The sequence below is a fragment of the Dipodomys merriami genome, unplaced genomic scaffold (assembly GCF_024711535.1).
Source record: "Dipodomys merriami isolate MVZ:Mamm:240054 unplaced genomic scaffold, mDipMer1.0.p SCAF_14, whole genome shotgun sequence".
Taxonomy (NCBI): Eukaryota; Metazoa; Chordata; class Mammalia; order Rodentia; family Heteromyidae; genus Dipodomys; species Dipodomys merriami.
In genome coordinates this window covers 19,967,053-19,994,812 of record NW_027202715.1, presented here as the reverse complement: position 1 = coordinate 19,994,812, position 27,760 = coordinate 19,967,053, and the positions used below count along the sequence as shown (strand labels likewise).

The 27,760-nt window shown below is 39.3% G+C and overlaps 1 protein-coding gene across 3 annotated transcripts in view; it reads left to right on the top strand.

Moving 5' to 3' along the window:
- Ddx50 (DExD-box helicase 50) overlaps nt 1-27,760 on the top strand; it is a 45,738-nt gene that overhangs the window by 2,251 nt on the left and 15,727 nt on the right. For 2 of the 3 annotated variants that reach the window (XM_070020960.1, XM_070020961.1), the window contains exons 2-8: nt 4,481-4,777; nt 6,419-6,494; nt 6,819-6,997; nt 9,256-9,373; nt 9,489-9,674; nt 10,139-10,284; nt 18,583-18,732. In XM_070020960.1, the coding sequence (XP_069877061.1) occupies nt 4,481-4,777; nt 6,419-6,494; nt 6,819-6,997; nt 9,256-9,373; nt 9,489-9,674; nt 10,139-10,284; nt 18,583-18,732 (1,152 nt within the window). Of the gene's footprint in view, nt 1-4,480; nt 4,778-6,418; nt 6,495-6,818; nt 6,998-9,255; nt 9,374-9,488; nt 9,675-10,138; nt 10,285-18,582; nt 18,733-27,760 lie in introns of those variants that run through there. The other variant, XM_070020962.1, reaches the window with a different exon arrangement.

The following is a 27,760-nucleotide window of genomic DNA, read 5'->3' as shown; positions in this document are numbered from 1 at the left end:
CTCTCACCTTCATTTTAAGTATATTCTCTGTTGCTTTACATATCACTGCCACCGGTCTCCAAACTTTTATCTTCCAAAACTGAAACTCTGGCCCATTTAACACTGACTACTTATTTTTCTTTCCTCCCAGTCCAGCAATCACTACTTTGCTTTCTGTCTTTCTGAATTCAACTACTACAGCTACTTATGGTTAACTGTAAATGGAATCCCTCAACAGTTTATTTTAGTTCCTTTTGAAAGTCTTGTTTTTCCTTGTGCATCCACATCCCCTATTGTCTGGGCCTAGTTTATACTTTTTCTAACTACCCCACTGTACAATCTCAGTCATCTTTGCCCTACTACTGAGCTATACTCACAGGTACCTAGTATTGTCTTTTTTTGGGAGTCAGTCATGGGGCTTGAACTCAGGCCTTGGGCACTGTCCCTGAGCTTTTTTGCTCAAGTTTAGTGCTCCACCACTTTGAGTCATAGCATCACTTCTGGTTTTCTGGTGATTAATTGGAGATAAGCGTCTCACAGACTCTTCTGCCACGTCTGGCTTTGAATTGTTCTTTAGATCTCAGCTTCCTGAGTAGCTAGGATTATAGACATGAGCCTGTAAACCCTGACACCTGGCAACATTTTTTTATTTTTATTTATTTATTTATTTATTTGGTACTGGGGGATCACACCTAGGATATTTGCTAGGCAAGTGCTTTGCCACTGAGCTATATTCCAGCCCCCAGTATTGTCTTTTCTTTATCATGTTGTTGGCATGTGCTTCCTTGTAAATTTTTATTTTTTTCTTTTCCTACACATTTCCCAAAGATTCTTTTTTTTTTTTTTTCTCTTTCTTTTTTTTGTCAGTCTTGAATTCAGGGCTTGAACGCTGTCTTGGAGCTCTTTTTGCTCAAGGCTAGCACTTGAGCCACAGTACCACTTCTGGTTTTCTGGTGGTAAATTGGAGATAAGAGTCTCATGGGCTTTCCTGCCTGGGTTGGCTTTGAACCTTGTTCCTTAGATCTCAGCTTCCAGAGTAGCCAGGATTACAGGCATTAGCCACCTGCACCTGCCTGCCAAAGATGCTTAAGAAAAATAACCTCAACTTCATCTACCTTTAGTTTTCATTGTATTCTTTTGTTGTTGTTGTTGTTAGTCATGGGCTTGAACTCTGGGCCTGCGTGCTGTCCCTCAGCTCTTCAGCTCAAAGCGAGGGCTCTATCACTTGAGCTACAGCGCCACATCCGGTTTTCTAATGATTTATTGGAGAAAAAAGTTTCACGGACTTTCCTGCCCAGGCTGGCTTTGAACCTCGATCCTCAGATCTCAGCCTCCTGAGTAGCTAGGATTGCAGGCGTGAGCCACCGGTGCCTGGCTTAGTTTTCATTATATTCTTGTAGTTTAGTAGCTTTTCCATTGTAAAATTTCCAGAGCTACTTGTTGATTGCTCTTTATGAAATACAGAGATTTGAAATGGATTGGAGTACCAGTGAATAGAAGTAGACCATTAGATTGCCTGGCATTGATAAAATTTTTTTTTTTTTTTTTTGGGTCATGGGGCTTGAACTCTGGGCCTGAGCGCTGTTCTCTCAGCTCTTTAGCTCAAGGTGAGCGCTGTACCACTTGAGCCACAGCGCCACTTCCAGTTTTCTGGTGGTTTATTGGAGATAAGAGTCTCATGGACTTTCCTGCCAGGTTGGCTTTGAACTGAGATCCTCAGGTCTCAGTATTCTGGGTAGCTAGGATTATAGGCTTGAGCTACCGGTGCCTGGCCATTGACATAGTTTTTGAAGAGAATTTGTTTGATTATGTTGATATGTAACCAATGTACATGTCCTTAGAATAATGGTGAGAGTATGGGAGTGTGCATCAAAAGGCATGAAACTGGTATGAAAGTGTACATAGAGAGCAGAAACTAGGAGCATTCCTAGAAGAGAGAGAGGAACTATTCAAATATAATAGACATAGAGAATAAATAGGGCATGCAGATTGTAATGAAAACCTAGGAGATGAAGAATCTCAAGTACTGTGGTTCTGATGTGGAATAAGGTATTTCATCACTTTGGGATGTTGCTGGACTTAAATTTAGAGGTCTCACTTTGGCTTGCTCCATTTTCTCCCTGAAGTACTGAACCTAGTTCAAACCCCAGGGCTAACTCTATAAATAATCTTAATTTTCTACAGAACTTACTGGTTTGGAGAGGTGTGTAGTCCAGTTAACTAAAGATCAAATGATATGTAGCTGCAGAGCATTTTCCCATGTGTTATGTTTTCACAACTATTTTATGGATGGAAAAATTATATGCTGATGCCCTTTAAATATTGCATGTAGTGGTTAAAATTTTGATGCTGACAGGTTTTATTGTCACAAATTGCTACCATATAATTTACTTGGCACATTCTGAATTGCTAAATTCAAATAATTTCTTGTAGTTAATAAATAAAACTGTTACCAGTTTGATATTTAAAATTGAATTTGCAGAATATGCCTTTTTAGAGTTACGTTGACTAAATTAAAAATACAAATTAGAAGATTTCCAAGGTTACTGCCTTACCATGGAAAAAGAACAAGTTTTGTTGTTGTTGTTGTTGTTTTTTGGGTTAGTTGTGGGGCCTGAACTCTGGGCCTGGGCGCTGTCCCTCAGCTCTTCAGCTGAAGGCTAGCACTCTACCACTTGAGCATTAGTCCCACTTCCAGCTTTTCTGCTTATGTGGTGCTGAGGAATAGAACCTAGGGCCTCATGCATGCAAGGCAAGCATTCTACCACTGAGCCACCTTCCCAGCCCCAAGAACAAGTTTTGTCAGGTGTTTTTTGGGGGCTCATGCCTGTAATACTCCTAGCTCAGTAGACTGGGTTCTGAGGATTGAGGTTCACAGCCAGCTCAGACAGGAAAATCTGTGAGACTCTTATCTCCATTTAACTGCTAGAAAACCAGAAGTAGAGCTGTAGCTCAAAGTGGTAGGGTGCTACAATTGAGTGAAAAAACTCAGGAACCACCCAGGCCTTCTTTTTTTTTTTTTTTTTGTCAGTCGTGGGGCTTGAACTCTGGGCCTGGGCGCTGTCCCTCAGCTCTTCAGCTCAAGGCGAGCGCTCTACCACTTGAGCTACAGCGCCACTTCCAGTTTTCTGGTGGTTTATTGGAGATAGGAGTCTCACGGTCTCTCCTGCCCGGGCTGGCTTTGAACCGCGATCCTCAGATCTCAGCCTCCTGAGTAGCTAGGATTACAGGCGTGAGCCACCAGCGCCCGGCTTACCACCCAGGCCTTCTTGAGTTCAAGCCTCATGACTGACCAAAAATAAATAAATTAATTTAAAAAATTGTATGGTTATCTTTTTTTTTTGTGCCATTACTGGGGCTTGAACTTAAGATTTTGTGCTCTCCCTTAGCTTTTTTCACTCAAGCATGGTGTGCTTTCACTTGAACTATAGCTTCACTTTTGGCTTTTTGCTGGCTAATTGGAGATAAGAGTCTCCAAGGTTTTCTTGGGCTGACTTAAAACTGATCTTCAGATCTCAGTTTCCTGAGTAGCTAGAATTACAGGCATGAGCCACTACGCCCCACTAGTTTGCTTTTTCTTTAACTTGTTATTTATCAAAGTTAAGAGAGAATGCATGATATGAAAAGAAAAGAGTACAAGCTTTCAAATCAGATAGGGCTGTATTCAATTTCTAGCACTCAACTTGCAGAAATCCCACAGGGGGATCTCTGGCAAATACTTAACCTCTGAGAAATTCTGTTTGCTCATCTGTAATATAGCAAAAGTAATACAGGTTCATTATCCCTCCAAAATTCTTGGAGTTAGATGTGTTTGAATTCAAAATTCTGGGGATTTATAGAAGGGTGACAACACTCCATCAAGATTTTGGATCTGCAGCCTACAGTTAAAACATCAGTATTAAATAAGAAGTCATACTAAGTGGAAAAAGAGAAATTACAAATAGTTTCATGTTATTTCTGGTTAAATTTTGCCATCAAATGAGTTCAGATCAGCTAAGGTTTTGCCTACAATTAAGTCACAAAAAGACTTTCAATTTTCAGAACTTTATAGATATCAGAATTTTGGGTAAGGAATTATGGACCTGGACTTCCCTTAGAGGGTTGTTACAAAGATATAAATGAGGTAAGCTGAAAATACATTGTACATTACTGGGTATGTACTAAATAAATATTTTTTTCTCTTAGAGATGTGAGCTATTTTTGTGTTTTAATTTACAATTTTCTAGTTTCATTGTTTTCCTGAGGAGATATTTAATTTCCCTAAAAGTTTTGTGATAGGATTAGAGGTGGACAAGGGGCTGAGTTTTCAGAATGTAAGAAATGAGATGACAAAGACAGTAAACTGATAAGGTGTAAAACTTGGCATTAATCTGGGTTTCTGCCCGATAGGTTTTCAACATAACTGTAGATTAAGCTCAACTGGTTGGAGAGTCATGCTCTTGACTTCTGAAGTCTTAAGAGCAGACCTATGACCCTCTTGTCATTGTTTCTTTGTCCATAGAGTGATAGAAGGAAATCAAGGCACCATTATGAATCAGATGAGAAAACAGAAACAAGAGAAAATGGTGTTACAGATGACCTGGATGCTCCTAAACCCAAAAAATCCAAAATGAAAGAGAAGCTAAATGGAGACACTGAAGAAGGATGCAATAGACTTTCAGATGAATTCTCTATCTCCCGTAAGTCAAGAAGAAAAGATCTACCAAATGGAGATATTGATGAATATGAAAAAAAATCAAAGCGAGTGTCTTCTTTAGAAAGTTCTACTCATAAAGCAAGTGAAAATAAACTAGAGGAGGTATGGATACTTTTCATATTATATTTGACATATAGGCTGATTTGGCATTTTTGGCTGGATTCCCTAGCATTTCCTACATAGTGTTCAGTGTTCAGTTGGACTAGAGTGTCAGCACAACTGAAATCTGAGCCTTTTTTGTTTTGGCTCGTTTCTTTCATCATATGACTTTTTCTATTAGTGTGGAAATAGTGGACCTGAAACTTGTGATCATAATCCCTCCCCCTCTGTCCCTCTCCTCTCTCCCCTCTCTTACCCTCCCTCTCCCTCCCCCTTTTTTCTCTTCATTGATTCATTCATTCATTTTTTCAGTCCTAGGGCTTGAACCCTGGGCCTGGGCACTGTCCCTGAGCTACTTTTGCTCAAGGCTAGCCCTTTACCACAGGAGCCACAGTGGTACTTGTAGCTTTTTCTTTGATTAATTGGAGGTAACAGTCTCACAGACTTTTCTGCTGGGACTGGCTTCAAACCTTGATCCTAGATCTCAGCCTCCTGAGTAGCTAGTATTACAGGCATGAGCCACTGCTGCCCAGCTCTAATTTATTGATGGTCATTTACTACTATTTCTGTCATTCCTTTAGTCTCTACTTAACGTGCTTATGAATTGGCCTCTAACTTCCTGAAACCAAAGACTTCTTGTGTTGTTTGCTTTCTATTTTTTCTGTTTCTGCAACAATAACAACTTTAGGTAGTCTTCAGGTCTCAGTGTTAACATTTGTATTTTTATATGTGTGCATTGTATGTATGTATGTATACATGCATGTATATATGTAGTGTATATACTTATGTACAGGTACTGAGGCTTGAACTCAGGGCCTGGGCACTGTCACTTAGCTTTTAAAATTTTGTAATTTTTTTTTTTTTTTTTTGTAGGTTGTGGGGCTTGAACTCTGGGCTGGGTGCTGTCCCTTAGCTCTTCAGCTTAAGGCGAGCGCTCTACTTGAACCACGGTTCCACTTCCAGTTTTCTGGTGGTTAATTGGAGATAAGAATTTCAGGGACTTCCTTTGCCCAGGCTGGCTTTGAACTGTGATCCTCAGATCTCAGCCTCCTAAGTAGCTAGGATTACAGATGTGAGCCACCAGTGCCTACCTTGTCCCTTTTTTTAAGTCAAGGCTAGCACTCTTTCAGTTGAGCCACAGTTCCCCTTTCTGGCTTCTTTTTTTTTGCCAGTCCTAGTGCTTGAACTCAGGACCTGGGCACTGTCCTTGAGCTTCTTTTGTTCAGGGATAGCACTCTACCACTTGAGCCACAGTACCACCTCTGGCGTTTTTTTTGTTTATGATGAATTGAAGAATTGACCCAGGGCTCCATGCATGCTAGGCAAGCACTTTACCACTCAGCCACATTCTCAGCCCCTTTTTGTTGTTTATTTGGAGATAGAAGGCGGACTTTCCTGCCTGTACTGGCTTCAAACTGTAATCCTCTAGATCTCAGACTCCTAAGTAACTAGGATTATAAGTGTGAGCCATCAGTACCCTGTTAATGTATACATTTTTTTGTAAGTAGTAACTAAAGTTGATTATTTAGCTAGTTTAGTAAAATAGTAACTAAAGTTGATTATTTAGCTAGTTTAGTAAAATAGAAATAGTAAATAAAGTTGAAAATAAACTATACTACATAAATTTTGATTTCATTTTGCCAGTCCCTAACACGTGAACAGAAAGAAGGCGCCTTCTCTAATTTCTCTATTTCTGAAGAGACTATAAAGCTTCTGAAAGGTACTGTGAATTTTAATGGATATACTGTTTCGTTTTGTTTTTATAAAACTCTTCTGCCTTTTTGACCAAAAGGAAAATATGAAAGATAATTTTAATTGCAGTTATTTCTACATCATCCTTCTCAGTATTCTGCTTTATATGTGTATATATCTCAAAAGTTAAGACCAAATTTTTTAATAATTTGGGGTAGGAATAACTGTAAATGTCATGAGGTAGTGAATCATCAGGCAGGTATGGAGGAAGCAAGATTGTCATTTTTCAAATGAATATATTTTTTCCTAATGCTAGTCTAAAGAAATATTTTAATGAAATCTCATTTTACAGGTCGAGGGGTAACATATCTCTTTCCTATTCAAGTTAAAACCTTTGGTCCTGTATATGAAGGAAAAGATTTAATTGCTCAAGCACGGACAGGAACAGGAAAGACATTCTCTTTTGCCATACCCTTGATTGAAAGGCTCCAAAGAAATCAAGAAACAATTAAAAAAAGCCGCTCACCAAAGGTAACGGTTCTAAGGGAGTAAAAGCTGTAAACATTAATGGAAAAGGACAGAGAGAGTATACTATTTTTTTTCTTTTTTGGTGCTGGGGATAGAGCCCAGGGTCTCACACACGTTCATGACCTGAAAGAATATACTACAATAACACTAGTCTTTAATTCAAGTACTCCCAAGAGAGAAAAGCTAGATCTTGGCATGAAGTAAAAATTTGGACCATGAAGCAAAAATTTGTTTATTTCACATGAGGAAATTTTGAACAAAGCTAAATGTAATAGTTATTGCATATTAATGTATATGGTTATAAATATGTCTCTGATAACTGTATTCTTATACCTTATTTTAGCAGCATGTACACTTAGATTTAGTTAGGTTTTCTTTTTAAGGTGCTGAGGTTGCACTCAGCCCTGAACTTGTTATGCAGGTGCTCTATGAGTCATATCTCTAGTCTTTTTACTTACTAGTTTTGTTTTTTTTTAATTTGTTGTGAAGGTGATGTACAGAGGGGTTACAGTTACATACATAAGGTAAGGAGTACATTTCTTGTCGAACATTGTTGCTAGTTATTTTTCAGACCAGGTCTTAACTTTTTACCTGGGCTGGCCTGGATTGTGATCCTCCTATTTACCCCTATTTACTACCTGTATAACTAGAATGACAGGCACCTGCTACCACAACCAGCTAAAGCTTATGGGGAGTTTTGGGAACTTTTTATTCATATTGTCCTGAAATCTGGATCCTCTTGAATTCAGCCTCCCAAGTAGTTAGGATTACAGGCATGAACCACTGTGCTTGATCTTGACCTTTGGTTTTAAACAATGAATTTTCTAAAGAGCTGTTCACTTATTTGGTAAATATGCAATATTGCTTTTTTCACTGGTTGACTTTTTTATGAAGACTTATTAAAAGGAAGTTGTTAGCTTCTGTAGTATTCGGATAGTGGAGATATGTCTTAAGTAAAGTCAACTAACAAATACTGGTAGTATTTTAGCCTAAAATTTGACTTTTTTAGAATGTGTGTGCACTTTAAGGTTTGTAAAAGTGATGAAGAAAAATTACTGCCTCATAATTTGAACAGGTATGATTGTTTTTTGAAAAACCCCTAAATAATACTACAGTTTAAAAGAACATTCACATGACTCAAGTCAAATTAAATCATAATGCTCTTGGATCAGCTATCCCATATCACACTGTGTTATATGGCTGTGTTGGCCTTCAAGACAAATTGTTTTGGATATTTCTGTTTCTTGGGTGGAATTAGGAAAGTAATAGAAATAGGAAACACTCCCAAAAGTATTTTAAGAAAAGCTTTTATGTTGAAAAGATGTTACTGGAGATTCTAGCTCTACTACTTTTAGCTATTTAATCTCGGGCAAGACTTGTAAATTCTTTAAGACTCAAGTTACGTATCTATAAAACTGGGAAAATGCCATCTTACACTGTTTCTGTGAGAATCGAATTTAATACTTCATGTAAAGTACTAGTGTCCAGCACGGAGTGAACTTTTTTTTTGTTTACTTAAATACTTGTAAAGTATTTGTTCTGTACAGAGTTGGTTTGAAATGCAAGGAATATAGTGGCCCACTGGGTATAAGTCCCAGCCTTTATATTATTGTTCTCACCACAGTTTTTTTTTTTTTTTTGTCGGTCGTGGGGCTTGAACTCTGGGCCTGGGTGCTGTCCCTCAGCTCTTCAGCTCAAGGCGAGCGCTCTACCACTTGAGCCACAGCGCCACTTCCAGTTTTCTGGTGGTTTATTGGATAGGAGTCTCACGGTCTCTCTTGCCCGGGCTGGCTTTGAACCGCGATCCTCAGATCTCAGCCTCCTGAGTAGCTAGGATTACAGGCGTGAGCCACCAGTGCCCGGCTTCTCACCACAATTTAGTAGTAAGATAGACAGTCAGCAAATAAGGAAATATTTTAGGTGGAATAAGTGCGAGGAAAAGCAATCAGGTGTGGAGGGATATAAAAAGAGATCTGGGAATTTCACTGAGAAACTGATTTTGGATGAGGTCTGGCAGAAGTAGGAAATAATAAATATAAGCTATTCTTCTTGTTATGGCTACTTTTGTTGTTGCTGCTGCTGTTGTTTTGTTTTTGCAGTGCTGGGGATTGATCCCAGTGCCTTAGGTATTCTAGACAGTTGCTTAACACTGAGCTGCACCCCCAGCCCTGTACTCTGTAAGTACCTTAATGAAAAACTTCTCTTAGGTTGACTTTACATAAGTCTTTAGAAAAGTATCTTTTGTTTTTAAAACCTCTTAGGTACTTGTTTTGGCTCCAACAAGGGAACTGGCAAACCAGGTAGCCAAAGATTTCAAAGATATAACTAGAAAACTTAGTGTGGCGTGTTTTTATGGCGGAACATCATATCAAAGCCAAAGTAAGTAAATATTTATCATAGTGCTAAGATGTGTTTCCTATTTAAATCTAAACAAATGAGGTGAAAGTATATATTTTACTTTTTACATATTCCTGGCATTTCTCTCCTCTCATAGTTAATCATATTCGAAATGGTATTGACATCTTGGTTGGAACCCCTGGTCGTATCAAAGATCATCTGCAGAGCGGCCGTTTGGATCTTTCTAAACTGCGCCACGTTGTGCTTGATGAAGTGGATCAAATGTTAGATTTAGGTTTTGCTGAACAAGTTGAAGATATTATCCACGAATCCTACAAAACTGGTATATTCTAATTGCAATAAGCACATTAGCATTTATTGTTTTATCTTAAAAGCTTGTTTTTCTTTACTTCCTATTTTTTTTTATTACATTGTTCCCTGGTATTCTAACAAAACTAAAGTTATTCTTTCCCTATAAAAGAAAGTACAGCTGTGTACTTTGTTTAGTTTCCTATGCTTTCTTCTGTGTATCTTTTATAATTATGAGATTTACTAACTGTTTTGCTGATTTTTTTTTTTTTTGGGTGCATCCTTAAATTCTCACTTTTCTTCAGAGTTCATTTGTCTCCATAATGCCCCAGTTCTAAAACATGAAACTTTTAGTAGTTGCAATGAAGTCTGTGTGTTAAAAATTGACCCCATGTTTGGAATTTTTCATTATTTCTTTGAAGCTGGGGGTGATTTTTAAGAGCTGATTATATCATGGGATATTAAAAAAACCATTTGCATTTTTTTTGTTTATTTAAGATTCTGAAGACAATCCTCAGACTTTACTTTTTTCTGCAACTTGCCCACAGTGGGTATACAAAGTTGCAAAAAAATACATGAAATCCAGATATGAACAGGTTGACCTTGTTGGAAAAATGACTCAAAAGGCTGCAACTACTGTTGAAGTAAGTAGCTCCCCAGCATGATAGATACTAGTTTTTAGTTGGTATTTTATTTATTTTTGACATTTTTGAAGTTAAACTGGAGTTCTGGATACCTAATTAGACTTAAGCTCTTTTTTTCCCTTAGTGAGAAAGATACATGTGTATTTCTATAGTATAAAACTGAGAAGCAGTATAAAATAAATAGAAAAATAATAGCAGGTGAACAGGCAAGTCCTAAGATAAGGACCTACAAGCAGCCCTAGAGAGATTATTTAGAATGTAACAAAAAATAGTGCTGAAATAATTTGTTAACGCTAAAGAAACAGATCCTCATGCTACAGCCTATATCAAAACATATCTTGAACTATCTCAGGAAAGGGGATGTGTTTCCAAATACAGAAGTCAGAAGAAGTCATTAAGGAACAGGTTGATTATGTGACTCCATAAAATGAAACCAAGAGTATATATTTTTTAAAGCTAAATTAAAGGTAGTATTTATAGTGTTTATGACTGTTAGATGTATATTATACGTCATTTTTGTATTTAATAGATGTATATTTATTTTACATAGGAAAAGTAGAAGGCCAAATGAATAATAGTATATTATCTATAAAATATAATGCAGTGGTTAAAAAGAATGAATTTGAGGAAGTGATATAAACCAAATCATGTGAGTTTGATTCCTAGTACCATGGGGAAAAAAACCCAAACAATTATGGAATATTGTATGGAATCACAGTTTTAAAAAGTTTATATGCCTATAATTCTAGCTACTGAGATCTGAGGATAGTGATTCAAAGCTAGTCTGGCAGGAAATCTGTGAGACTCTTATCTCCAGTTAGCCATCACAAAGTCAGAAATGATTGGGAGCTGGTGGCTCAAGCCTATAATCCTAGCTGCTCAGGAGGCTGAGATCTAAGGATCAGCCAAGGCAGGAAAGTCCATAAGACTTATCTCTAATAAACTACAAAAAAAAGTTGAAGGGGTAGCTGTGGCTAAAGTGGTAGAACACTAGCCTTGAGTTTAAAAAAAAAAAATGCTCAGAGACAGCCCCCAGGCCCTTGAGTTGAAGCTCCAGGATTGGCACCAAAAAATAAATTAAACTTCTTTTTTTTTTTTTGGTCGGTTGTGGGCCTGAACTCTGGGCCTGGGCGCTGTCCCTCAGCTCTTCAGCTGTAGACTAGCACTCTACCACTTGCGTCTCAGCCCCACTTCTGGCTTTTTTTGCTTATGTGGTGCTGAGGAATCAAACAGAGGGCCTCATGCATGCAAGGCAAGCACTCTACCACTGAGCCACCTTCCCAGGCCCAAATTTTAAAAAATTCTTAGCACTGCAACAAATAAAAAATATACATCTTATGCTAAATAGCTTCTTTAGGTATACATAAATGGAAAAAACAGGACCAAAGAAAGATAAATATCAAATAATGATGCGAAACTGAGCAAGGGGATAGTTACAGTGTCTGATGGTCACAGGAAGCTTTGTATATTTTCTAATGGTTAAAAGTTTTATCATAAGAATGTAAAAATAGGAGCTGGGAAGGTGGCTCAGTGGTAGAGCGCTTGCCTTGCATGCATGAGGCCCTGGGTTCAATTCCTCAGCACCACATAAGCAAAAAGAAAAAAGCCGGAAGTAGCGCTGTGGCTCAAGTGGTAGAGCGCTAGCCTTGAGCTAAAGAGCTGAGGGACAGTGTCCAGGCCCAGAGTTCAGGCCCCACAACCGGACCCCCCCCCCCCCAAAAAAAAAAAAAAAAAAAAAGAATGTAAAAATAGCCATGCACTGGTAATGCATGCCTATAATACCAGCTATTCAGGAGGCTGAAATCTAAGGATTGGGGTTTGAAGTCAGTGTGGGCAGAAAAATCTGAGACTGTGATATCCAGTTAACTAGTAAAAAGCCAGTAAAAAGTGAGGCTTAGGCCCTCACTTCAAGACCCAGTACTAGCGGCAAGAAAAAAAAATATTGTAAAATACACCAGTAAAAAAGACTATTAAAGATATTTCAAGCATGTAAAAAAGTGAATAAATGGACACATAAGGAATCTGATGTACCTATTACTAAGTTTTATCAATGGTGTTTTCTATACTTGGGATATAGTCTTTGCCCCTGCATTTGAAGCATTTCATCCTTATTTAATTGTCTGCCTACCTTTCTCTCCCTTTTAACCTTTCTCTTTCATCTCTCACTCTAGCTTATTTATTTATCTCTTTTTTTGGCATTGGTCCTGGGGCTTGAACTCAGGGCCTGCGAACTGTCCTTTAGCTTTGTTTTGTTGGTGATGATCTTGGGAGCTGTCCCTGAGCTCTTTTGCATAAGGACGGTGCTCTACCATTTTGGGGCCACAGCTCCACTTCCGGTTTTCTGGTGGTTAATTGGAGATAAAGAGTCTCAGGGACTTTCCTGCCCAAGCCGATTTCAAACCATGACTCTCAGATCTCAGCCTCCTAAGTAACTAGGATTACAAGTGTAAGCCATCAGCATCTAGCTGCCTACAAGACTATATAAGCACAGGGCTGGGATATAGCTCAGTGGCAAAGCGCTTGCCTAGCAAGTGCAACTTTCTGGGTTTGATCCCCAGTACTAAAAAAGAAAAGAAAAAAAAAAGACTAAATAAGCACAAAACTAAGGGCCAGTTCACAGGCCCAGTAGTTCAAGCTCCAAACACACTATACCTAAACAATATAAATGATACATAGTTATCTTTTTGTTGTTGTTGGTCAGGGAACTTGAACTCAGCCTGGGCACTGGCCCTGAGCTCTTTTGCTCAAAACTCTAGTGCTCCCTGTTCACAATAGCTAGAATATGGAAACAACCCAGATGCCCCACCACAGATGAATGGATCCAAAAATTGTGGTATCTATACACAATGGAATATTATGCAGCCATTAGAAATGACAAAATAATGGCATTTGCAGGGAAATGGATGGAGCTAGAAGGAATCATGTTGAGCGAGGTAAGCCAAGAACGAAGAGACAAACGGTACATGGTCTCCCTGATAAGTGGATGCTAAATCCAAAATGTTAGGTGATACGACAAAACTAACAGGACTTAAGAAACAAAGAACTCCCACTCATCTGGTTGAACCACTACTAAATATCCCCATGCTGCTGATCACATATATGGTATATAACATGTGAACACCGTTATATGTTACAGACTGTGATAGACAATTTGCTCCAGGAAAGTTAGAATGAACTTGTAACTTTAAATGAGCATCATTACTCCACAATACTGTGAAATTCCGGAAATTATGTAATCACTTAATCACAATAAAAAAAAAAAAAGAACCTCGGGGAAGGGAGGGAGGGAGGGGATGGTAGGGGGAAAACAATGGAGGGGGTAACAATGTTCAAGAGGAAGTGTACTCATTACCTCACTCATGTAACTGTAACCCTCTATAAAAAAAAAAGCTAGCCTGGAGGTGTGGTTCAAGTGGTAGAATGCCAGCCTTTAGCAAGCAAGCTGAGTGAGTGCACAGCCCTAAGTTCAAGCTCTGTGTATGTCAGTGGGCGCGCGCCTCTCTCTATCTTGCAGCTAATATGACTGTAGAAAGGAAAAGAAAAGAATCTAGGTGACAAGAAAAGAGTCCTAAAATGAAGACAGAGGTATATGTGGCTACATGTTGTATGGAAAATGAAAACTCTGCCCTCCACAGACCCAGCAGGTTATAGACTGGTGAGGGGAGGGAGACGGGAGTTGGGCAGGGACAGGATTCTCCCAGCCATACAGCTGACTTAACAAGGGAGCCAGACACCAATTCCTACTTTCTTGCGCAAAACTAAAGTCCACTTGCACTTGCAGAAGCCTAGATTCTGTGGGCTCCGAATTAAGCAATGATGTTCTCCAAATGATGTTTAATTATTTTGCAAAAGAATGGCTTTAATGGCTTGCATACAACTTAAAGGATTTGTAATAAAATCTTGTGAGTTCTGAGAAAAAAAAAAAAACTCTAGTGCTCCAACGCTTTGAGCTACGGCTCTGCTTCCAGTTTTCTGGTAGTTAATTGGAGAGAAGAGTCTCAGGGACTTTCCTGGTTTTAAACTAGGACCCTCAGATCTCACTCAGCTTCCCTAGTTGCTAGGATTATAGGTTTGAGGCACTGGCACCTGGCAGCTTTTTTGCTCAAGGCTAATGGTCTACCACTTGAGTCACAGCTCAAGTTCTGGCTTTTTGGGAGTTAGAGAAGAGTCTCCTAGACTTTCCTACCCAGATTAGCTTTGAACAAAAGTTCCTCAGATTTAGCCTCTTAAATAGCTAGGATAATATATATGAGCCATCAGCACCTAGCCTTTCTTCTTTAAAAAAAAATCAGTATTGGAACCTTAGAGATGCTAGGAAAGCACTGTACTAGCCCATTTTATTTTACTTAACAAGGATCTTGCTGGGCAGTGGTGGCTCATAACCCATAATCCTAGCTACTCAGGAGGCTGTTTTAAGTATCATGGTTCTTAGCCAGCCCAGGTAGGAAAGTCGATGAGACTCTTACCTCCAAAAAGATAGAAGTGGAGCTATGGTTCAAGTGGTAGAGCACAACCTTTAAGCAAAAGACCTCAAGGTCAGCACTCTAGTCCAGAGTTAAAGCCCCGGTATGAGCACACACACACAAAAAGAAAAAAGGATCTTTCTGCTACTGTAACTCTTGCTTGGGCTAGCCTTGAAATCTATCCTCTTGCTTCTGCTACTTGGTATCATAGGTGTATAGCATCACTTCCAGGTAATTGTATATATTTCTAAAGGATAAATAGGCCTCTTTAAAAATAAACAGTCAAAATAGAAGAAAAATAGTTATTTTGGTTTTGGTGTTGATATCAAACTTAGAGCCTTTCAGATGTGCAAATGTGTGTTCTCTCACAGAGCTATGTCCCTAATCCTACTGTAATTTTTTCATACTTTCCAAGTTCATATTAATATACTTTGCTTCTTAATTTTAAAATAGTTTCAGTATAGATTCAAATATATTTTCATTGTCACTAGCTGATAATGGGTCTTGAATCTTTTTTTTTTAATGTACAGGTTTCTGGTTCTTATTTTCGTTATGCTTTTTGTTGGGAATAACATTGATTGTAGGAGATTTCTACGGTCTTAATTATGTTGATTTGTATCTCTGTAACATTATATAACTTATTCTTTGTCTTCATTTTTCTGTGAGTTGATAGTTACATTATGATGCTTGATCAAATTCAGATTTTTTTTTTTTTTTTTGGTCCGGTCGTGGGGCCTGAACTCTGGGCCTGGGCGCTGTCCCTTAGCTCTTCAGCTCAAGGCTAGCGCTCTGCCACTTGAGCCACAGCATCAGTTCCGGCTTTTTTCTTTTTGCTTATGTGGTGCTGAGGAATGGAACCCAGGGCCTCAGGCATGCAAGGCAAGTGCTCTACCACTGAGCCACCTTCCCAGCCCCAGATTTTTTTTTTTTTAAAGATGGTTCTGGGGCTTGAACTCAGGGCCTGCGCACTGTCCCTGGACTTTTGTGCTCAAGGCTAGTACTCACCACTTTGAACCACAGCTCTACTTAAAGTTTTATGATGATAAAAGCCTTGCAGACTTTCCTGCGCAGGCTGGCTTCAAACCTGGATCTTTAGATAGCCTCCGTACTAGCTATGATTTTAGTATGAACCACCAGCACCTAGCTTTTTTTTTTTTGCCAGTCCTGGGACTTGAACTCAGGGCCTGGGCTCTATCTCTGAGCCTGTCTGTGCTCAAAGCTAGTGCTTTACCAGTTGAGCCACAGCGCCACTTCTGGCTTTTTCTGTTTATGTGGTACTGAGGAATGGAACCCAGGCTGCTTTTTCTGTTGAGATAGGGTCTCTTGTACTTTTTTTTCCCCAGGCTAGCTTTGAACCACAGTCTTCCTAATCTCAGCCTTCTACCTACCAGAAGATAGGCATGTTTGACTGAGTCCAACTATTGGTTGAGATGATGGTCTTGTGAACTTGTGCTCAGGCTGATTTCTAACTGCAGTCTTGATCCTATTTCCTGAGTAGCTAGGTGTGAGCTATTGGTGCCCTGCTTATTTTATTGAGATGGTGTTGATGTGTGTAGCCCAAGCTGACCTTGAACCTGTAACCTTCCTGTCTCAACCTCTAGTGAATGGATTGCAAGCATGTTTCATTATGACCAGTTAAATGTTTTATTATTTCCTTTATCATATAGATATAAATATGTCCATCTTATTTGATTTACTTAATTCATTTATTTTGTTTTGTTTTGTCGGTCATGGGGCTTGAACTCTGGGCTTGGGTGCTGTCCCTCAGCTCTTCAGCTCAAGGCGAGCACTCTGCCACTTGAGCTACAGCACCACTTCTGGTTTTCTAGTGGTTTATTGGAAAGAAGAGTCTCACAGACTTTCCTGCCTGGGCTGGCTTTGAACTGTGATCCTCTGATCTCAGCCTCCTGAGTAGCTAGGATTACAGGCGTGAGCCACCGGTGCCTGGCTTTAATTTATTGTTTTTAAGTGCTAGAGATTAAACCTAGGGCCTGGCACATGTTAAGCTTGTGACTTACCACTATACTCCAGCCTCTCTTTTTTGATGCATTTAAATTTTTCAGAAGTCACTATATTTCCCCATAAGTATAAGGAGAATGTATATCTCTAATTAGAGCATAATATTTTCAGTATTTTAAATTGAGTCAAAATTCACATAACTAAAATTTTTACAGTTCAGTATTATCTAGCACATTTGTGATGTATAACCACAATTCTATTTAGTTCCAAACTTTTTCATCACCCAAAAGGATTCCCTGAAACCACTTATCAGTTACTCTCTATTTCTTCCTTTCCTCAATTCTTGGCAACCACGTGTTTTCCTCTGTCCTTATGGTACTTTATACAAAGGTAATTATGCAAAGCTAGGCACTCGTGGCTCAGACCTGTAATCCTAGCTATTCAGTTCAAAACCAGTTCAGGCAGGAAAAATCCGTGATTCTCTGTTTTTGTGCCTGTCCTGGGGCTTGAACTCTGAGCCTAGGTGCCGTCCTTGAGCATTTGTGCCTTGACCACTTGAGCCATAGCTCCACTTTTGGTTTTTCTTTTTTTAATGATTAATAGGAGATAAGAGGCTCAAACTTTCCTGCCCATGCTAGCTTTGAATCACTAGATCTCAGCCTCACCAGTAGCTAGGATTATAGGCATGAGCCACTGGTGCCTGGCTTCTGTGAAACTCTTAATTCCAGTTAACTACGAAAAACCAGATGTGGAGTTGTGGCTTAGCCTTGAGCAGAAAACCTAAGAGAGAGCATAGGCACTGAATTCAACCCCAATACTGGCAGAAAAAAAGAAGAAAAATTAATTAAATAATATGAGATTTTGCATGTGGCTTCTTTTTGAGGTTTTTAAAAATTAACTTTTTTTTTTTTTTTTTTGGTCCAGTCGTGGGGCCTGAACTCTGGGCTTGGGCCCTGTCCCTCAGCTCTTCAGCTCAAGGCTAGCACTCTACCACTTGAGCCACAGCGCCACTTCCGGCTTTTTTTTTCTTTTTTTGCTTATGTGGTGCTGAGGAATCGAACCCAGGGCCTCAGGCATGCAAGGCAAGCGCTCTACCACTGAGCCACCTTCCCAGCCCTAAAAATTAACTTTTATTGACTACACATAATCTATCTGAAGGCACATCTCTAAACATATTTGTATATATCTGCCTGACAAAACTTTACTATTTCAAAAATTACTACTTCTGTAATAATTACTTTGTGCTCATTACAAACACATATAAGTAATTTATATAGTTAATTGTTGACTTAATGTCATATATAACTGATTTTAATTTTTCTATATTAAATTATTTGTGAATTTAAATTTCAAAAATTTACTTTATGGCAGTAGTTGGGTTTCAGCTCAGGGCCACAGGATTGCTAGACAAGTGCTCTGTTGCTTGAGCTCCACATTCTGTTTTTTAATATAAGATTTACATGCAATTTGTTTAAATGTGTTCATGTGACATGTTAGCTTTCTGTTATTGGAGTAAATGCCTGAAATTTAAAAAAAAAAGATTATGTGCAATGAAGAGTTGTTGTTCAGGTTTGACGAATTCACAAATGTAAGTAACGCAGATATTTTAACAATTTGAACATTTCTGTCATTCCAGAAAGTTCTTTGTTTAGTAGTCCCAGTGTATCTCCCACTCATTCACTTATGATTTTTTTCACCAGAGATTTGTTTTTTATTTCTTGTGTAAATATTTGGACTTAAAGATTTAAATGGAGCTGAGATAGTCTTTTTTTTACAGTCTCCCAGAAAGGCCAATTCTTGACCAGATAGAAAACATAAAAGAAATCATTTCCTAGTAATTTTGATGAAACAAATATCACCTTTTCTTTTCTCCAAGCATTTGGCAATCCAGTGCCATTGGTCGCAGAGGCCAGCAGTTATTGGAGATGTCCTTCAAGTATACAGTGGATCTGAAGGGAGGGCTATTATTTTCTGTGAGACCAAGAAGAATGTAACTGAAATGGCCATGAATCCGCACATAAAACAGGTAAGTCTTTTCATGCTTTCTGAGACTTTGGAGATGAATTATTAAGCAAAATTAGGACTGTTCTTGTTCATGGCTCATGACTAGCTACTTAGGAGGCTGAAATCCAAGTATTGAAGTTTAAAGCCATCCTGGGCAGGAAAGTTCCTGTGAGATTCTTATCCCCAATTAAACATCTAAAACACCGAAAGTGGAGCTATGGCTTAAAGTAGTAGAGCACCAGCTTGAGCGAAAAAGCTTAGGGGATAGCACCCAGGCCCTGAATTCAAGCCTCATGACCAACAAAATATAAAATAAATGGTACTGCTCTTTGTGGACCAAACTTGGTAGTCATTCTCAGAATTGCGTCTAATTCAGAAAGAACTTGTCTCCAGTCTCTGAAGATCCATGAAGTCAGAATAGATTTTAAAAATATGTATTTTTGAGGTTTTCAATGTGATGTTAGAAAGGAATTCTTAAGTTCTCTTTTTTTAAGCTTTGAAAAGTGATCTAGAAAATGACCAACATAAAAAGGTTTTGGGTAAAGTGGGTTAAGTAGTAGAGTGGGTTAAGTAGTAGAGTACCTGCTTAGCAAACGTGAAGCCCTGACTTCAAATCACAGTACCATTAAAAAAAACAAAAACACAATCATACAATTCAGTATACATGATGTAGAAAATGACTTATATAACTCTGGGCAGAGATGGGAGATAGAGGCTAGGGGAAAGTGAAGTAAGGGGTGACATTGTATAAAATATGAAATAACCCCTCTATAACACCTTATTAATAACAATAAAATAATATTTAAAGGGCTGGGAAGGTGGCTCAGTGGTAGAGCGCTTGTCTTGCATGCCTGAGGCCCTGGGTTCGATTCCTCAGCACCACATAAGCAAAAAGAAAAAAGCTGGAAGTGGCGCTGTGGCTCAAGTGGTAGAGCGCTAGCCTTGAGCTGAAGAGCTGAGGAACAGTGCCCAGGCCCAGAGTTCAGGACCCATGACCGGACCCCCCCCGCCCTCCGAAAAAAAAATCATATTTAAAAACAACAACAAAAACTGGTGCAGTGACTGAAGTTTGTAATTCAATCTATTTAGGAGGCCAGAAGGTAGAAATTGTGAATATCATGTTTTGAGGCCAGCCTAGGCAAAAATTTAGATTCCCATCTCAGCAAAACAAGCTAAGTGTGATGATACACACCTGATGCCTATGTATGAAATGAGTTAGAGGATTGTGGTCCAAGGCTACCCTGTGCAAAAATTGAGCTTCCATTTGAAATAAAAAGTAAAGCCAAAAGGGAATGACTCAAGGGGTAGTGTTCTTGGCTTGCCTAACAAGTTGGAGATAGTTCAAACTCCAGTACTAATGAAGAATTATGTTGATCTGATTTTTTTCCCCATAAGTAATTTTCTTTAAAAATCAGTAGGGCTGGGGGAGGGGGGGTTTGGCTCAAGTGGTAGAGCACTTGTTTAGCAAGTATGAAGCCCTGAGTTAACAATCCCAGTCATACTCTCTCTTTCTAACTCTCTCTCTCTCTCTCTCTCTCTCTCTCTCTCTCTCTCTCTCTCTCTCTCTCTCTGAAAACAGGAGTTGGTGGCTTATATCTTTAATCCTAGCCACTTTTGAGCCTTAGTAACTAGAAATTCTTGCTATGTGTAGATGCACTCACTTTTAATTTTTCTTGTGCTCCTGAGAATTGACCCTGGCATGTTTGCCCTCATGTATACTAGACAAGTGCTCTATGACTGAGCTGCATCTTTAATCCTTGGAATATGTATGATGTTAAGTATTTGGTTTCTCTGATTGCTTTTCCTCCTCCTCCCCCTCCTCTCCCTCCTCTCCCTTCTCTCCCTCCTCTTCCTCCTCTTTCTCCTCCTCCTCCTCCTCTGAAAATAATGTACAGAGGGGTTCTTTTTTTTTTTTTTTTTGAGCCACAGTGCCACTTCTGGTTTTCTGGTAGACTTTCCTGTCCAGGCTGGCTTTTAACCGTGATCCTCAGATCTCAGCCTCCTGAGTAGCTAGGATTACAGGCATGAGCCACTGGCACATGGTTTTATTTTTCTTCTTTAGAGATTTTTGTTATATGTAGGTTGACTTTCTTTTTCTCCTTAACTTTATCACTTTATCTCAAGATTTTATTTATTGATTGTGGGGCTTGAACTCTGGGTGGGAGCGCTGTCTGTGTGCTCTTCAGCTCAAGGTTAGCACTCTACCTCTTTTTTTTTTTTTTTTAAATTGTATTTTATTTTATTTGAGAACATACTGTACAGAGGGGCTACAATTACATGGGCAGGATAATGCATACATTTCTTACCAAGCATTGCAGCCTCCTCCTTTGTTTACCCTTCACTTCCCTTCCCCGCCTCCCCCCTCCCCCCACCCAATTTTACCCCCCTCCCCCCACCCAATTATACCCCCCTCCCCCCCCACACCGAAATTGTAAAGCTGGTTTTGACATGACATTTTGTACTTCTCATTGTTGCAACAGGTCCACCTGAATCCTTAAACGACTTGTTTGTCCCCATCTCCTCCACATGTTATACTGACATCAAATATAGTGAAAGCGGGGGTTACACTGTGGGGGAGGGACATACAAAGCAACAAAGAAATAATCTTATAAATGCATTAGAAACACATGCATGAAAGAAACGAAAACATTAAAATACATATTTAAGGGTTCTAACATCACATTATCTGGCCTTTTCCGCTTGACTCATACCTATACTAGATATTGCAAATAAGGGAAACCATGGGACCTATGCTTCTTTGGGCCTGGCTTACTTCACTTAATATAATTTTTTCCAAACCTTTCCATTTCCTAACAAATGGGGAAATGTCATTCTTTCTGATGGAGGCATAGAATTCCATTGTAGCACTCTACCTCTTGAGCCACAGCACTGCATCCAGTTTTCTAGTGGTTTATTGGTTTTGTTGTTGTTTTTTTTTTGGTTTATTGGTTTTGAACCATGATATTCAGATCTCAGCCTCCTGAGTAACTAGGATTACAGGCGTGAGCTACTGGTGCCTGGCAAAATTTCAGCTTTTAACTTCCTCCTCACAGTTTTACATGTATGCCAGAGAGAGAGAGAGAGAGAGAGAGAGAGAGAGAGAGAGAGAGAGAGAGAGAGAGAGAGAGAGAGAGAGAGACTGTGTGTGTATGTTTTTTATTTGAGTTTACTGAGGATTGAGAGAGAGAGAGAGAGAGAGAGAGAGAGAGAGAGAGAGAGAGAGAGAGACTGTGTGTGTATGTTTATTATTTGAGTTTACTGAGGATTGAACCCAGAGATAGCATCCTGAATGCTAAGCAAGTGCTCTGCTTGTTGAGCCACACATCTAGCCCTTTTGTTTGTATTTTGTTTTAGAGAGGTTATCTGGCTAACTTGGTTCCTGGCTTAAGCTCTTTATCCTCTGCCTCTAGGTCCTTGAGTAGTTGATGTTCCAGGTGTCTACCACCATACCTGGCTAAAATTTCCTATTTTTAAGGCATCTGTTCTATTTACTCAAATCTGCATTATATCAAGCATAGTTTTCATTTGTGAAAAGCTTGTATATATACTTTCTTAAGTCATTTAACCTTACTTTCTGTTTCTTTTTATTTTTAATTTATTTTTGGTGCCAGTCTTGGGGCTTGAACTCAGGGTCTGGGTGCTGCCCTGAGCTTTTGTAGCTCAAAGCTAGTGTTCTATCACTTGAGCCACAGCTCCAATTGTGGCTTTTTGAGTGCTTAATAAGAGTCTCACAGACTTTCCTGCTCTGGCTGGCTTCAAACTGTTGTCCCAGTTCTCAGCCTTTTGAGTACCTAGGATAATAGGCATGAGCTACTGACACCTGGGTCTTTTGATTTTTGTTCTGTTAAAATAATTTTTTATAGTTTTTATTATCTTTTAGTAGTTGTACAAAGGAGTTCCCATTCTACAAAACAGTATATAAGTAACAAGGTATCTGAGCACATTATTACCCATCACTCCTAACCCATCCCTTCTCTCACGTTTTTTTTTAAAATTAGGTAATTACATAAATTTCACATATTTTACAATCTTGTGGAATAGTGATACTTAGTTAAAGTTACAAACACATTTTCACCTTCACAAGGCAAATTGCCTTTATCATGGTCTATAAGTTTGTGAATTCTGTGAGCTTTGACATTACAAATCATTTCTTCCACATCAGGTGATGATTACATTTCTTTCCTTTTGCTTAGTGTAAGCCGTTCCCCCTTTCTCTCTCATTCCTCCTTTATCATCGCTGTCTTTGTGTTATTTAGTTCTTTTTCTTCTATGTCCAGTGCAGCTGATGGGCCCCTTTATTGTATGTTGTTCCGTTTCCCACTTACTCTGTTCTCCCTCTGGTTTCCCTCTGTTGCATGCATATATCTATCTACCCAATATATGGTCAAGAACATGGAGTCATTTAGCAATGATATCACAAAGTGGGTGGCTATCCTTTGTTTCTAGAGTCCTATTTACGTTATCATATCTTCTTGGATTATTTTAGCTTTAGCGTCCACATATCAGAGAGACCATGTGCCATTTGTCTCTTTGTTCTTAGCTTACTTTGCTCAAAATAATCTGTTCTAGTTCCATCCATTTCCTTGCAAGGTAAGCACTCTACCACTGAGCCACCTTCCCAGCCCATCCATCCATTTCCTTGCAAATGCCATTATTTTGTCCTTTCTAATGACTGCATAATATCCGTAGATACCACAGTTTTTGGATCCACTCATCAGCAGTGGGGCATCTGTGTTTTTTTCCAAATCTTGGCTATTGTGAACAGTGCTGCAATGAACATGGAGGTGCATGTGTCTTTGTATACTGGTTCCTGTTGTTTAGGGTAGATGCCTAGGAGTGGTATGGCTGGGTCATAGGGGAGGTCTATATTTAGCTTTCTGAGGTACCTCCAGACTGCTTTCCAAAGTGGTTGTATAAGTGTACATTCCCACCAGCAATGCAGTAGGGTTCCTCTTTCTCCGCATCCTTTCCAGCATTTGTCGTTGGGTGACTTTAGGATGTGGGCCATTTTGACTAGGGTAAGGTGGTATCTCAGAGTTGTCTTTATTTGCATTTCCTTTACAGCCAGGGATGATGAACATTTCCTCATGTGTTTCTTTGCCATTTTTGTCTCTTCTGAGAAGTGTCTCTTCAGTTCCCTTCCCTATTTCATGATTGGTTTGTGAGATTTGTGAGGGATTAGTTTCTTGAGTTCCCTGTATATAATGGATATTAGACCCTTGTCTGATATTTTTCTGGTAAATATTTTTTCCCATTTACTTGGCTTTTTTTCTAGTCTGGTTGCTATTTCTTTATCTGTGCAGAAACTTTTTATTTTAAGGTAGTCCCATTTGCCCAGTCTCTCTCCAATTGTTGTGACTCTGGGACTCTGTTTAGGAAGTTCCTGCCTGTGCCTATAAGTTCAAGTGTCTCTCCTACTCTGTTCTGCAGTAGTTTCAGAGATTGAGGTTTGATGTTAAGGTCTTCAATCGATTTTGAGTTGATGTTAGTCCATGGTGACAGACTAGAGTCCACTTGCAGTTTTCTGCATGTGACCACCCAGTTTTTTCAGCACCAGTAGTTGAAGAGGTTATGATTCTTCTACTGTACGTCATTGGTTTATAATAAATAATTTTAAAATGTCTGTTAAGTGTTAGAGTTACTGCCTAGGCTGTGTGTCCCAGGTTCAGACCCCGGCATTGCTAAAGAAATAAATGATTATAAAGGTCTCTCCTCTCCTTGCTTGCTCACTTGCTTGCTCTCTCGTTCTTGCTTGCTCTCTTTCTTACTCTCGCTCTCTTGTTCTCTCTCGCTCTCTCACGCTCTCGCTCTTGCTCTCTTGCTCGCTCATTCACTTGCCAGTCCTGGGACAGGGCCTGGGCTGCCCTTGAGCTCTTCAGTTCAAGGCTGGAGCTCTACCACTTGAGCCACTGCTTCACTTCCAGTTTTCTGGTAGTTAATCGAAGAGTCTCATGGACTTTCCTGCCTAGCCCAGCAACCCTTAGATCTCAGCCTCCTGAGTAGCTAGGATTATAGACGTGAGCCAGTGGCGCCCGGTTTAGATGAAATTCTTTCTGAACTTCAAATGGAAAGGCATGGACCAAATAGTTTTCTAGTTTCATAGGTGTAGGTTGCTTCTGATATTTTGTTAGTACTTAAAAATAGGTTTGCAAATTATATCTCAGTAAAAGTGTTAAGAAGGAAAAGATCTCACACCAAGTGAACTTCAGTTGTGTCCTTTCTTAGCTTTATCTGGATTTTTCTTAGCTTTTATTATCCTTGGCATTTGGATTCTAGGCTCAGCAGTTTCTTCCCAGTATAGGGCTTTATTCTAGAAAGGAAGCAATGCCTTGTTAGTTTGGGAAGTTTATATAGGGCTTAGCATCAGCGTTGCTATAGCCCCTGAAGATGTTACCTCTGGAACCTCATCATCACTTTGAGTATACAGAACCTTTCCCACTTCAGCTGCAGTTTTTAACAGTTGCCTTAAGAATGTTTTCTTTTTTTTTCTTTTTTTCTTTTTTACTTTTTGGTCAGTCGTGGGGCTTGAACTCTGGGCCTGGGTGCTGTCCCTCGGCTCTTCAGCTCAAGGCAAGTGCTCTACCACTTGAGCTACAGCACCACTTTTAAGAATGTTTTCTTAAGAGCAGCTGTTCTAAGTCTAGCACATTCCTCCATACATACACTCCTGCCCTTTGCCTGCTGTGTTTAGGAAATCATTAGAATACTTTGTCAGTTTTGTCCTAGATATTGTATATGGATTTTACTTCTTTAAAATTCTAGTTGCTTGTTTGTTTTTATGTGGAATCCAGAGAGTGAAAGACTTTATTGTTACCATCTTTCCCATATCATTTTAGGTGATGGAATATAAAAATAACAATATAATATAAAAATTAGGTCAATTCCCTAAATATTATGAAAGTGAAAATTAAATGATCGGGAAATATTTTTTATTAGGTTAACAATGATTTTGATTCATAATACATAGGGTAGGCATAGTATGATGAAATAAATACAGCGCATTAAAAAGGATACAGTATTACAGAAGTTGGTAGTAGCTATTACAATGTTAATAATGTTTTGCTTTGTTTTGCTTGTTTTGTTTCTGTGCTAAGGACTAAAACCAGGCCTTTGTATGTACAAGGAAAGCGTAGTGTCACAGAGCTATATCCGTAGCCCCAGATATTCATAATTTTTTTTATTATCCTTAAGTAGTTGTTTGTACAAATGGGTTCTAATTCAACGTTACCAGTAAGAATAAAGTGCATTTGATCATTGTCACCCCTTTGATCATTCTTTCCATCTCTCCCAACCTAACCAGTCTCCACAATTTACCTAGCTTCATTTTCACTTACATACATTGAATATTATGACTATTCTCCTTCCCTTTCTCTCCCTTTCTTCTCTTTCCTTAACCTTCTTACCTCCCCCTCCTGACAACACATGTCCCAGCTTTCTGCTTTCATTTTGTTAAACTGTAAATTATTCAAAGGGATACTCATCTTTTTTTTTTTGGTTGGTTGGGGAGCCTGGACTCTAGGCCTGGGCGCTGTCCCTCAGCTCTTCAAATCAAGGCTCTACCACTTGAACCACATTGCCACTTCTGGCTTTTTCTGCCTTTGTGGTGCTAAGGAATCGAACCCAGGGCCTCATACATACAAGGCAAGCACTCTACCACTGAACCTCCTTCCCAGCCCCAGACTCATCTTTTTTTTCTTTTTTTTTTTTCTTTCTGCTTATATGGTGCTGAGGAATCGAACCCAGGGCCTCATGCATGCAAGGCAAGCATTCTACCACTGAGCCACCTTCCCAGTCCGAGACTCATCATTTTTGACCCAGAAATTTAACTTCTAAATATGTAGCCTATTTAAATACACTTTTATCAAGGCACCTGAAACAAAAGCATAAGGTTGTTCATTACAGCATTATTTCTTCTTTCTTTCTTTCTTTTGTTCTTTTTTTTTTTTTTTGGCTCTGTTCATGGGGCCTGAACTCTGGGCCTAGGTGCTGTCCCTCAGCTCTTCAGCTCAAGGCTAGCGCTCTACCACTTGAGCCACAGCGCCACTTCCAGCTTTTTTCTTTTTTTTTTCTTTTTTTTTTTGTCGGTAGTGGGGCTTGAACTCTGGGCCTGGGCGCTGTCCCTCAGCTCTTCAGCTCAAGGCGAGCGCTCTACCACTTGAGCTACAGTGCCACTTCCGGTTTTCTGGTGGTTTATTGGAGATAGGAGTCTCACAGTCTCTCCTGCCTGGGCTGGCTTTGAACCGCGATCCTCAGATCTCAGCCTCCTGAGTAGCTAGGATTACAGGCGTGAGCCACCAGCGCCCAGCCTGGCTTTTTTCTTTTTGCTTATGTGGTGCTGAGGAATCGAACCCAGGGCCTCAAGCATGCAAGGCAAGCGCTCTACCACTGAGCCACCTTCCCAGCCCTTCCTTCCTTTCTTTCTTTCTTTCTTTCTTTCTTTCTTTCTTTCTTTCTTTCTTTCTTTCTTTCTTTCTTTTTTTTGTCACTTGTGGGACTTGAACTTGGGGTCTGGATGCTGTCTCTTGCTCAAGGCTAGCTCTCTACCACTTTTAGCCATAGCTCCAGTTTTTCCAGTTTTTGAGTGGTTAGTTGGAGATAAAGAGTCTCATAGACTTTCCTGCTCAGGCTGGCTTTGAACTGGGATCCTCAGATGGCAGCCTCTTGAGTAGCTAGGATTACAGTTGTGAGCCACCAGCCCCTAGCTGTTGTTGTTTTTTTAAATGTATTTTTTAAAGTAGTTGTTAAAAGGAGTTTCTATTCAACAAAGCAGTTTATAGATACAATGCATCTTGATCAATGTCAGTTCTTTCTATGTCATATATAGTTCTCAGATGACTTATTGAATACCTTTATAAATGAATGGCTTATTTATAACTGGAAAAATGCAGTTATATATTTTCATGGTGTTAATAAGCTAGTTGAATTTGCAGGAGATCACAACTGCAGCATTGTTTCTAAAAATAAAAAATTTGGGCCTGATGCCAGTGGCTATAATCCTAGCTATTCAGGAGGTTAAGATCTGAAGATTGAGATTCAAAGCTAGCCTGAGC